Source organism: Gallinula chloropus, assembly GCF_964237585.1.
Source record: "Gallinula chloropus genome assembly, chromosome: 3".
Taxonomy (NCBI): domain Eukaryota; kingdom Metazoa; phylum Chordata; class Aves; order Gruiformes; family Rallidae; genus Gallinula; species Gallinula chloropus.
Window position 1 is genome coordinate 119383834 of NC_140087.1, and position 12959 is coordinate 119396792.

The 12959-nt window shown below is 56.6% G+C and overlaps 1 protein-coding gene across 1 annotated transcript; it reads right to left on the reverse strand.

Annotated features, from left to right (window-relative positions):
* Window positions 1-5936: 5936 nt before the first annotated feature.
* Window positions 5937-11606, reverse strand: XKR5 (XK related 5; the record flags this gene model as incomplete). Its single annotated transcript, XM_084262621.1, has 7 exons — window positions 5937-7080; window positions 8021-8132; window positions 9284-9453; window positions 9537-9746; window positions 10436-10617; window positions 10712-10895; window positions 11549-11606. The coding sequence occupies 7 exons, from the start codon at window positions 11604-11606 to the stop codon at window positions 5993-5995; spliced, it is 2004 nt and encodes a 667-aa protein (XP_084118747.1). The 3' UTR covers window positions 5937-5992.
* Between the last annotated feature and the right edge of the window lie 1353 nt (window positions 11607-12959).

Here is a 12959-nt window from a genome sequence, read left to right on the forward strand (position 1 = left end):
GCCAATGGCATCCTGGCTTGTGTCAGAAATAGAGTGGCCAGTAGGTCTAGGGAGGGGATTGTGCCCCTGGGCTGGGCACTGGGGAGGCTGCACCTTGAGTGCTGGGTCCAGTTCTGGGTTCCTCACTACAAGAAGGACATTGAGGTCCTGGAGCGAGTCCAGAGAAGGGCAACCAGGCTGGGGAAGGGGCTGGAGGGCAAATCCTCTGAGGAGCAGCTGAGGGAGCTGGGGGTGTTGAGCCTGGAGAAGAGGAGGCTGAGGGGAGACCTTCTCCCCACCTCCCCTGCCCTGCCAGGAGGGTGCAGAGAGGTGGGGGATGGTCTCTTCAGCCAGGGGCCAGGAGATGGGACAAGGGGCAATGGGCTCAAGCTGCCCCAGGGCAGGGTCAGCTCAGCTGGGAGGGCAAAGTTCTTCCCTGGCAGAGTTGTGGGGCTGTGGCACAGGCTGCCCAGGGAGGGGGCTGAGTCCCCACCCCTGGGTGTGTTTAACAGAGGGGTAGATGAGGTACTCAGGGATATGGTTTAGCACAGGATGGGAATGGTTGGACTTGATGATCTTAAACGTCTTTTCCAGCCTTGTGACTCTGTGATTCTGTGAAAAACGATGCCAAAACCTGGTGCTGAGATCAGAAGTTGGGCTGTGGAGGGAGGTGGAAGATGGTGCTGCTGGAAGGTGAGATCCCAGCAGGGCTGGGGCAGGGCTGCCCCCACCCATCACCCCCTCTCTCTACCTTTCCAACCCACTATTCTTTATTTCATTTCAGCTTGAAAGAAGGACAGGAGTGACCGTGAAAAACAACGAGCCACAGCCACGTCCCCAAGCCCAGGTGTTTGCCTAGGTATTGTTTAATTTATTAGGGACATAGTCTCTGTTCCTGCCTGTTCTCTCCTGTTTCCAGATCATCGGTGAGCAGCACAGCCAGTTCTCCTCAGGAGCCCGTGGGTCACTCCCTGCATTGTCCAAATTCACCCTCAATTCCTGCTCTCCCCTCCCTTGCAGTTGCAGTTCCTCTCATGGGTGGCACTGAGCTCTGCTGGGCTGGGGCATGATCCTCTCTGAACGTGCTGGAGAAGGAGGTTTCCTCAAAAAAAACCCCACCCTAAAGCAAACAAGAAAGTGTCATAGGGGGCAAACAAGCAGAAATCTTCCCTTCCAGAGTAGGCAGGATGATCTGGCCAAGCCTGGTAGGATGGAGGCATCCCCCACTCCAGAACTTCTGTGGGTGGCTGGAGCCCGAATGTTGGTGATGAGCATCCCCCAGGGATGAGCAGATCCTAAGGTCTAGCTCAGGATTGTGTATCTCATAAGGAAAAAGCTTCACATGAAATGCTGAAGAAGTAGCAGAGGGGCTGGTTGGGTGTCCTCAAGCACCTGGGACACAGGGAGGAATCATCAGCTGGTTCCTCTGGGCAGTTGGTTCGTCACCCCTCTGCCATGCTTCTTCCCAGCAGCAAAGTCTCTGGCAGCTTCTCACCCTGGATTTGGACTGGTCCCAGGGTCACATTGCTCCCATGGGGAGCAAGGAGCTAGGCTTTGAGGGCCCTCTGCTCCCTGTGGGTCGATGTGAAGACAGACCAGAGCTGGGAGTGGCTGTGTCACCCACCCAGACACATGTGCACTGCTCCATGGGTACCCTGCTGAGTGTCAGGACTCAGCATCGTGGTGGTGACAGCTGGAGCCGGTTCTACCACACCAGCAGGTTCCCAGGCCACCTCCAACACAGTCTCGGTGGCAGCTCCCCTTGTATGTCCACCTGTGGACCTGAAGCCACCAGGAGATATTTGCAGATGGGTGTCACCCTTCCCAGCCCCAAATACTACCTTGCTCAGACCCTGGCAAGGGCTTCAAACCTTCTCTGGTGACACCTGAGGATGTGGAAGGAGCCACTAGTAACCACGGTCACCTTCCTCCAGGAACTCACCATGCACAGTAGCAGCCACATCCAGCATCCCAGAGCCCCCTGTTTTGCTCCCGGTGGCTCCCATCTATGATGCCCCAGCAGCATCGGTCCTTCACACCCATCTCCTGCCGTAACAGGGGCACTGGATGGGCACCCAGGGACTGGAGCAAGGCATCTGCTTTTGTGGCCTTGAGCAGCATCTCCCTCTGGTGGCAAAGGAACAAGGAGCTGGGGGGGGGGGGGGGGGGGAACCTCCCCAGCGTGATTTCTTCTTCAGTCTGGCAGCCTTCAGATAAATCAGGATGTGCACCAAATCACTGGGGCATCTTGAGTCTCCCCCCTGCCCCACAGAGCTGGGATATCTGGGGTGGGGGTATCTGGAGCTCTGATTTGTGGCTGAAAGAGTTGTGGGGCTGTGGCACAGGCTGCCCAGGGAGGGGGCTGAGTCCCCACCCCTGGGGGTGTTTAACAGATGGGTAGATGAGGTACTCAGGGATATGGTTTAGCACAGGATGGGAATGGTTGGACTCGATGATCTTAAAGGTCTTTCCCAACCTTGTGACTCTGTGTGTGTGAGACACTCCAACTCCAAACAGAGCTTTGGGCTGAACTAAGCAGTGCCCAGCACACAGAACTCAGACTCTGGGTGTAGCATGGCTCTCACACAGGCTGGCAGTTTTGAAGGACAGATGATCCATATTATTCCACCTGGTTTTCCTTTGCTCCCAAGGAGAAGGTGAGGAGGAGCAGGGCGTCTCACCTTCTCCCATGATCCAGGAGCAAAAGCCATGGTAACACAGCCCCCCACACCTACACCCCCACCTGTACCTGGTCATCATGCATGATGACATGTGATGTCCCCAGAGTCCCCCCCACTCTCTTGGCTGCTCCTCAACCCATCCAGGATTCCCACAACCATCTCCATTGTTTTCCAGTTATGGCTAAAACAGACCCTTGGCTGCTCAAGACAGTCTCTGGTAAGCCCAAGTTTGGTTAGGACAAAACCTATGATCTGCTGTTAATGGCAGCAACACTGTGTTTATTGGGTTAAAACCCACTTAAATCACTCACAAGTGCAGTGATGGTGTAAATCCTTCTGTATCTCAAGCCCCTGGATCAGGACAGAGCAGTAGACCCTTGATACATCTGCTTTTCCTGACTGACTTTGCCTTGTGATACCCAGCACGGGGTTGAGGGCAACCCATAACCTGGGCAGCCACCACTTGATCTACTAATAATTTGATGTTTGTAGTCAATGCAAACCATTGTGGCACGTAGCTTTGCAACCACAGGCTGTAAAGCTGAGATCAACACTGCTGTGGCTCAAAGCAAGGCACCCAAGGAGGGATCCCCACCGAGCACAAAGCCATGCACAGTGATCCTGGAGTTGGGGGCTTGTCCTCCAACCTGCCAGACCTTAGAGGTTTGGGTTGGGATGCTCTTACTATCTGCAGCAAACACTCAAAATCCACCCCAAACATCACCAGTCTCAAGTTCTTGGCATTCAGTTTCAGTGATTCAGTGTATATCTTAAGGTACAATCAGATCTCTTGGTCCAAGTTCTATAGGACACAGTCCTGTCCCTTCCATGGGGCAACTCCGGCCTGAAGGGAAAGCTCTGGGTTAGGAAAAGAACGATGCTCAGGGAGGGAAAGGATTTCCTTGTCCTGGTTTGGTCCTGGTTTGGGGAGCAGGCACCAGTCCAGCATCAGTCAACCCTGCTCTGGGTCAGCAGATGGGGGCCAGGGGCAGTAATGAACCTGGGTGTCCCTCCAGCCCCAGGAATGGGACCAATCCATCCTCCCAGCATCTCCTACCTGGTACAGAAATTTGGCTTGGAAAATCCTCCATCCTCATGCCAAACAGATGCCAGCACCCTAGCTGGCAGGTCCTCCTGACCCTGCCATGTGCCTGCAGCCACCCCCTCCCCACCCAACCCTCTGCTCTCCACGTGCCAGACCCAAGCACCCAGGTCCCATAGGCTGAGGTGACCCCAGCTAGGATGGTGCTGGGTGCAGTTCCTTCTTCACCCTCCTGCTGCAAAGCCCAACAGAAAGGGAGGGATGTGGAGTCCTCTAATGGAGAAAACAACTCTGCCCAATTAAGCAAACAGCTTGATTGTGAGCAGGTAGAAGTGGGTCAGGGAGGAGAACCAGGGAAATGGATTTGCACAGGAGAGGGGAGGAGGAGAGGTCACATCCAGCCAGGAAGCTGTGCTGCCTGAAAAACAGCAGGAGATTAAGGCTCAATACCCCCTACAGCAAGGTCCAGAGAGGACCTCTTCACACTTAAACACCCCCAACATGAGATGCCAAGGCTGGTTTGTAATTTAAAGCATCATTAAACATCACCAAAGAGAGAAAAACAAACTAGACAAACTTCTCCATAATGCTATGGCAGCTTTGCTGCCTTCTGGGATGATGGGACACAGTGAGGATGACTCTGGAAAAGCCACCACAACTGCTCCTTCCAGGGCAGAGCCCAGACAACGCTGGCTCCCAGCAGTGACACGGAGCTCCCACCGCCTTGGAGAGGGGCTTTGCTCTGAAATCAGCACCAACTGGGTTTTCACTGCCTGGATCAGCTTGAAGAATCACCTGTCTGGGTCCACCTTGAGCAGCCAATGCTAGGTGGGAGCTTCTCTTTCTTAATAATTCATCTCACTCATGTCCTTCCTGATGCTTTTCCCTCAACCTGGCAGCACCAGAGTCCAGCTCACAGCAGGACAGTGGCTGGAGGACGTGGCCAGAGGAGCACCATCCGTGAGCTCAGCTGTCAATCAAAGTGTCAAGCCACCTTCTTGGGCACAAACCTGCACCCAGCCAGCCTGGCTGGAAGCACAAAGCATTCCTCAGACCACTGTGTCCAGGCTTTTGGTTCCTGATACAAACAAAAACCTGCCTGGAATGGGGTTTTTGTGATGGAAGGGGCATGAGGATCTGTTTGGAGGTTCAGCTTGAGGCTAAAATTAGGAGGGAGCATCCAGGCAGATGTGGCTTATCTGTGGCTGGGTGGAAGGGGGCAAGGAAGAGGTTGGGTGGAAAAGGCTGCTGGAGGAAGCCAGATAGTAGGAGAGCAGGCAGGACAGACTTTTGGCTACAATCCAGAGTCCTGAGGTGGTTTGTGGTAGGAAGAGGGTCTGGGCTTTTCTCAGCCTTGAGAGAAGAAGCCTGAGAGGGGATCTGATCAGTGGTTATCAATAGCTGAAGGGTGGGACACAGGGGGACATGGGCAGCCTCTGCTCAGTGGCTGTGGGGACAGGACAAGGGGTGATGGGCTCAAGTTGGAGCACAGGGAGTTCCCCACCAATCTGAGGAAGAACTTCTTCCCAGTGAGGGTGAGGGAGCCCTGGGACAGGCTGCCTGGGGGGTGTGGAGTCTCCTTCTCTGGAGAGATTCCAGCCCCGTCTGGATGCCAAGCTGTGCGCCCTGTCCTAGGGACCCTGCTTTGGCAGGGGGTTGGACCTGATGATCTCTGGAGGTCCCTCCCAACCCCTACAGCTCTGTAAATCTGTGTCCCCCTCCCAAATGAACTTGGTAAAGCTCTTAAAGCTGAACCTGGTGAGGGAAAAATAAATCAAGCACCACTGAGCCATAATTTAAGGCTTATTCTGCCCATAAGAAAAGGCATCTGAGAGTAGAACTGATTATTTTTTCTGAATTAGGCACTTATTTATCTTAAGAAGGCTCCAGCTTTGGCCATCATTGCAGAGCCTGGAGACAGCAGCCAGATCTCTGTGCTGGGGCAGGCCAGCAGCTCGGATAGGCACTTGTGAAAGGAACCCCATCAAGACATCATCACAAGTATATCAAAGGCAGCACACTCCAGCTGCCTGCTGGCACTCTTACAGAAATAAGTTCAATAAATACCTAAACCTGGACTTTTAAGGCTGCTTAAGACCTTGGAAGCTCTTGAGAACTGCCAATAGAAGATGCACCTGGATGGAGGTCATGTCCTAGTGATGGAGGACCACACCTGCCCGGGAGCAGGAGCATCATGGGGACAGTCTGTATGGCCAACATTAACATCCCACTACCTCCTGCTGTATCCTACCAGTGAGGCAGTCACCCCAATGCTGGCCCTAGGTGATGGTCACTCTGGCAACCCAGTCAGGTCTGTCCCCTCTCCCAGCTCCTCCAGTCTTCCCTGTGGACACCTAGGGTTGGCCTTGGGGGTGGAGGTGAAGCATGGTGGCCTCAGCTTACTCCTCACAACAGTCCTTTGTGTGCCATGAGGGTGGGTGTCCTGAAGGTGATGCCACCCCATGAGGGCACTCCCCAGTCCCACGGGCTCCAAGTCTTCTTTGGGGGGACCCACCACTCCACAGCTGCTTGTGTCACCAAGGGAAGAGCTGCTCCAGAGATGCTGCTGGGCACAAGCTCCCAGGATTGGGCTGATGCTTGCCATCCCAAGGGATAAATCCCATCCTCCTCCTACTCCCAGGCAGCCTGGAGGTGGCTGGGCTTCACCATCCCTTTGCACCAGGGCCATGGGCATAGCTGTGGATGTCCCCATGCCAGGGGAGGTGACGCCTCCTTCACTGACACTGAAATACACAGAGGAGCTCTTGGCTGGATCTGGGGAGAAGCTGCTGGGAAAGGACAGGGCTGGTTGAAAATCAGGCTCCTGCCCTTCTCTGTCCTCCTGTCCTGCTGTCACAGTGCTGGTGCTGGGCTTGCCACCTCCTCCATGCCCCACTGCCTGCAATTTCACATCAGTCAGACCAGAGTCAACACCCCAAGGACTGATTTCCCTTGTAGGGAGGGAAGGGTCTGCCCTGGGCTCAATGCTGGTGGGTTTCCCCATCACCCATCCTCCAGGATAAACCTCTCCCATGCCACCATCTCCAAAAGCAGCGTTGATCATGGACACATCTCCTGTCTTCAAGGCCAGCTTTACCAGCAGCCAGTGGTGGTGGTTTGTCCAGCTGTCCTCCAAACACCCTCCAAACTGCAGAAGCGCTGAGCTGTGCCTGTTTTTGGGATCTACTGTGGTCCCTTGGCCTGCCAAGGACTCTCCATCTCCTGAAATTCCCAAGCTCTGCCCAGCTTGGGAGCTGTCTCCAGCAACCCCATCATCACCCGTTGGCTCAGCACTGCAGGTTGTCTCCAGGAAGCCCTGCCAGATCTCTGTGGATTTGGGATGGAGCAGGCTGTAATAAACCACCAGGGCTGCAGCACCTGAAAAAGAGCAGAAAAGTGTCAAGGGACAAGTCCCAGCAGCGTTTCAGTGAGGGACCAGACCTCACTGCCACCTCCTGACCAGCCTCCTTTGCAGAGATGCTGCTGGGCATCAGGTGTCTGAGCAAGCACAGCTGTCAAGTGTTTTTAAGGGATGCAGGAATCCCACTCCAGCAGCTTTCAGGAGAGGGAGTGCTGAGCACACTCACAAAACCAATTTAATCTGGATCGATTTGCAGGCTGATACCAGCTTCAGGAGCCAGCAGGCAGGGCACAGGGCAGGGAGGAGGTGTGTGATCATAGAATCATTAAGGTTGGAAAAGACCTCCAAGGTCATCTAGTCCAACCATCCCTTTACCACCTCTATCACTCACTAACCATGTCCCTAAGTGCCTCATCCAACCTTTCCTTGAACACCCCCAGGGACAGTGACTCCACCACCTCCCTGGGCAGCCCCTTCCAATGCCCAACCGCTCTTTGGGAGAAGAAATGTCTCCTCATTTCTAACCTGAACCTCCCCTGGCACAACTTGCAGCCATTCCCTCTCCTCCTGTCGCTGGGTATCTGTGAGAAGAGGCTGAGCCCCAGCTCCCCACAACCTCCTTTCAGGGAGCTGGAGAGAGCAAGATCTCCCCTCAGCCTCCTCTTCTCCAGGCTGAACACCCCCAGGGACTACAGCCTCCCCTCCAGACCCTTCCCCATCCTTGCTGCCCTCCTCTGGACACTCTCCAACAGTTTCCTGTCCCTCTGTGGCACCCAAACCTGCCCCCAGGACTAAGAAATGATGAAGAAACAAAACTCAGGGAGGATTTTTCAGGAATTCTCACATTGATTCAAGTGATTAATCTGGAAGAAATAAAGCAAATAGTCTCATCCAACTGAAATAACTGATGATGCCCATTTACTCTCAAATCCAGGCTCTAAAACCAGCATTTCTTACCTATTACAGACCCTGACATCACGGCCCCTGTCACGCCCAGGCTGTTCCTCAGCTCCACCTGGAGGAACCGGGTGGCCAGCAGCAGCAGGAGGGTGTTTTCTATCAGCATTATCTGCAAGGCAGAGGGAAGAGAGTTGTCCCTTTCTTCTTTCAAAGGCTTCAGATGTCTTTCCAGTGACAGAAAACACCCACTTTCTAGATTTTTGCTGATTTATCTTGCACCTAACATCACTTAAAACGCAAGGGCTGACAAACTGAATGTTCTGCAAGGTTTTCACCTTTTTTTTTACCATGAAAAATAATTCTGGTGCCATTAAGACATTGTATGACTGCTGCTAAGAAAACAAAGCCTGAGGAGAAGGTGCATCCACCTTGGTGACCACATGGCTCTGTCGGGGGTCCTGATACATGACAGGTTGGCCATGAGCCAGCAGTGTGCCCTGGGGGCTGAGAGAGTCAATGGGATCCTGGGGTGCATCAGGAGGAGTGTGGCCAGCAGGTCACAGGAGGGGATCCTCCCCCTCTGCTCTGCCCTGGTCAGGCTCCACCTGGAGTGTTGTGGCCAGTTCTGGGCTCCCTGGGATAAAAAGGACAGGGATCTCCTGGAGAGAGTCCAGAGGAGGCTACGGAGATGATTAAGGGCCTGGAGCATCTCCCCTGTGAGGAAAGGCTGAGTGAGCTGGGGCTGTTCAGCCTGGAAAGAAGAAGGGGGGACCTTATTAATGTTTATAAATATCTGCAGTATGGGATGCAGGGGAAATGGGCAGCCCCTTTTCAGTGTCTGTGGGGACAGGACAAGGGGCGATGGCCTCAAGTTGGAGCACAGGGAGTTCTGCACCAACATGGGGAAGAACTTCCCAGTGAGGGTGAGGGAGCCCTGGGACAGGCTGCCCAGGGGGTGTGGAGTCTCCTTCTCTGGAGAGATTCCAGCCCTGTCTGGACACTGCCCTGTGCGCCCTGTCCTAGGGACCCTGCTTTGGCAGGGGGTTTGGAATGATCTCTGGAGGTCCCTTCCAACCCCTATGACTCTATGATTCTATGGCATGAGAAATCCCAGAACCCCAGACTGGTTTGGGTGGGGCAGGACCTCAAAGCCCATCTAACTCCAACTCCCTGCCACGGGCAGGGACACCCCCCCACCAGACCAGGTTGCCCAGACGCTGGATTTTTATCAAGTGGTGATGTGAGAGGTGAGAAAGGAGAGTCTGGAGACACTGCTTCTCCCCAGAAACTGCATCCATATGGAACAGGGAATATACTTACTGCATAAAACACAGCCACCCTGTGCTTGGAGGGACCGGGCCGGACATTGATGTAGCAGAAGATGTACACAGCTCCCACCAGGCAATTGAACAGCCTCCAGCGGCAGGGCTGGGCCACAATGTCTGTCTGCTGGGCCACCAGCCAGAAGGCCATGAGCAGCCAGTGAACACCTGCAAAGGGAAGAGACCAGAAGGACAAAGCTGTACCAGGAGCATCTCTGCGGCTGACAGCAGAAGGTGATCACAGGTCTTACCTGCCACAGCCAAAACCCAGAGGGAATATAGCCTGGTGAAGAGCACCAAGGCCAGGATCCTGGTCCCCAGCATCCCTGTCCTCCAGAGCAGCAGGCAGAGGATGGATGCAGCTGGTGGGCAGAGGTGTCCAGGTTTCAGCAAGCAGGTGAAGTGGCTATAGGAGACCAAAGCCCAGGCGAGGGAGAGCAGGGACAGCCCTGCACTGACACCTGCGTGGGGACAGAGGCAGGATGCTCAGTGTGGTGCAGGACCATATCTCAGTGCTAAGGAGCTGTTGGTAGCACAGCACCCCCAGACAAGCCAGACACCCCCCTGACCTGCCAGCTGGAGTATTTCAACCAATTCCTGCTGAACATGTGGTCTCCTTGGCATCTCCCTGCTTAAATCCCCTGACCAGTCTGTCCCACAGACAGAGCTCTGCAGCAGTAAGTCCATCTCCAGTCACCATGGTCAGACCAGTGATTGACACCAACTTGAGAGTGACTTTGTAGGGGTTGGAAGGGACCTCCAGAGATCATTCCAACCCCCCCTGCAAAGCAGGGTCTCTAGGACAGGGTGCACAGGTCAGTGTCCAGACAGGGCTGGAATCTCTCCAGAGAAGGAGACTCCACACCCCCTGGGCAGCCTGTCCCAGGGCTCCCTCACCCTCATTGTGAAAAAGTTTTTCCACATACTGGTGCCCCAGCTTCTCCATTTGCACACATGAAAGTTCACCAAACCCCCCCCTCCCCCCCAAAGCACCCCCAAGACACTCATCATTGCACTGTGATCGGGGCTGGACCACCAACGGAAGCACATGTTGGGTTCAAACCCAACCAAGGCACTGTCTTCCTTTTGCATCCTCCACCCCAACACATCCACCACCCCCTCTGCAGCTCCTGGGCACTCCCCCACTCACCAGGGACAAAGCCTGACGGGTCGACCGCCACCACGACATAGGCCTGGAGCAGGAGGTGAGGCAGGGTCTGCAGCAGGGCTTCCAGGAGCCGCAGCACACACACGTCACCATGCTGCATCAGCACCTCCCCAGCACAGGCACCACAGCTCTCCTTTGCTGTCATCCTCAAAACATCCCAGTACCTGCAAGAGTCACCGTGGCAGGATGCCCACCCAGGTTTTGGCAGGTGTGCCTGGGCTGGGGGAGGATGGATTGCCCATGAGGAGCATCTCTCACCTCTTCCAGAGGCCCAGCTGTAGGAGATGGAGCATCAGGAGCCAGCAGCCCGGTGAGCGGCCATCCGCTCGGAACCAGAGGATGCTGAGGAGCTGGGGCACGTAGCCGGGTACCACACAGGCGATGGTCAACCCAAACCAGCCCAGCTGCCCCCTGACAAGGTAGTGGATGATGGTGCAGAGCCCTGGAGAACATCAGGGAGGCACCACTGAGGGAAGCACAGCCACGCACACCCAGCAACCCAATGGTGCTGCACACCACCTGCCCCAAATTCATCTCCCAGCCACCCAAGGAGTTTGCAGAAGGAGTTCCCAGCCTTTGCTCCTGTCTTATCTCTGGTTACCAGCCCTGGGTGGTTTGTCAGCTGTGGGGCTGGCTGAGGGGCCTGGCCCAAAGAAGGGCTCTGATAAAAACCCAGGGCTTGTGCTCCAAATGAATGAATAAATAAATAAATGAATAAATAAACAAACGAATAAATGAATGAAGAAAGAAATATGGGGTGGGGTTTGTTTTTTTTTCCACGATTTAAAGAGGAGAATGTGCAGGGGGCTGTGGGGATGCAAAAGCCCGTGCCTGGAGCGCTGCCATCCCTGAGATCCGAGGGGCAGAACCGCGTATCTTTCTCTCCGCGGGGGCGTAGGGACGGCCGCGTCCATCCTCCCCACCCCCCCCCCCCCACCCGCCAGCCCTCCTCAGGGGACCGGGGATGACCCAGGACACCGGGATGGCTACGGAAAGGGGGGGGGGGGGGTGTGTGTACTGCTCCCCTCCGCCGCGCAGCACCCCTCCTTTCCCCTCCCTCCCCCCCCAACCCGCGCATCCTGCGCGCTCACTCACTCGCTCCGCGCTCCGCCGCCAGCAGCGCCAGGCAAAGCCCAGGGAAAGCCCCGCGCATCCTGCGCGCCCCTTCCGCCCCGCAGGAGGAGGAGAAGGAGGAGGAGGGCGGAGGAGGGCGGAGGAGGGGGAAGAGGAGGAAGGAGCCGCCGGCGCCGCTCGCTCCCCTCCCGCCCTAACCCGGCCCCACCGGGCACCTCCCCAAGTGCCTCCCGCCGCCGCGCTTCCCTCCCGCCGGCTAATATTACGTCACGTTGCTCACGTCACGAGGGCTCCTCGGGGTCCTCGCGGCCGCCCAGACACGGCGGCGGTTGGGTTTGCACCAGCCCGAGACAACCCCCCGCCGTATCTCCCAAGCTGTGGTCCAGCCGCACTCGCCCATCCCGATGCTCCCAAAGCTCCTCCCGCCCTCGCACTCGCCATCCCGATGCTCCCAAAGCTCCTCCCGCCCTCGCACTCGCCATCCCGATGCTCCCAAAGCTCCCCCCGCCCTCACACTCGCCATCCCGATGCTCCCAAAGCTCCTCCCGCCCTCGCACTCGCCATCCCGATGCTCCCAAAGCTCCTCCCGCACTCCCACGAGTCCATCCCGATGCTCCCAAAGCTCCTCCCGCCCTCGCACTCGCCATCCCGATGCTCCCAAAGCTCCTCCCGCCCTCGCACTCGCCATCCCGATGCTCCCAAAGCTCCTCCCGCCCTCGCACTCGCCATCCCGGTGCTCCCAAAGCTCCTCCCGCCCTCGCACTCGCCATCCCGATGCTCCCAAAGCTCCTCTCGCACTCGCCATCCCGATGCTCCCAAAGCTCCTCCCGCCCTCGCACTCGCCATCCCGGTGCTCCCAAAGCTCCCCCCGCCCTCGCACTCGCCATCCCGATGCTCCCAAAGCTCCCCCCGCCCTCGCACTCGCCATCCTGATGCTCCCAAAGCTCCTCTCGCACTCGCCATCCCGATGCTCCCAAAGCTCCTCCCGCCCTCGCACTCGCCATCCCGATGCTCCCAAAGCTCCTCCCGCCCTCGCACTCGCCATCCCGATGCTCCCAAAGCTCCCCCCGCCCTCACACTCGCCATCCCGATGCTCCCAAAGCTCCTCCCGCCCTCGCACTCGCCATCCCGATGCTCCCAAAGCTCCTCCCGCACTCCCACGAGTCCATCCCGATGCTCCCAAAGCTCCTCCCGCCCTCGCACTCGCCATCCCGATGCTCCCAAAGCTCCTCCCGCCCTCGCACTCGCCATCCCGATGCTCCCAAAGCTCCTCCCGCCCTCGCACTCGCCATCCCGGTGCTCCCAAAGCTCCTCCCGCCCTCGCACTCGCCATCCCGATGCTCCCAAAGCTCCTCTCGCACTCGCCATCCCGATGCTCCCAAAGCTCCTCCCGCCCTCGCACTCGCCATCCCGGTGCTCCCAAAGCTCCCCC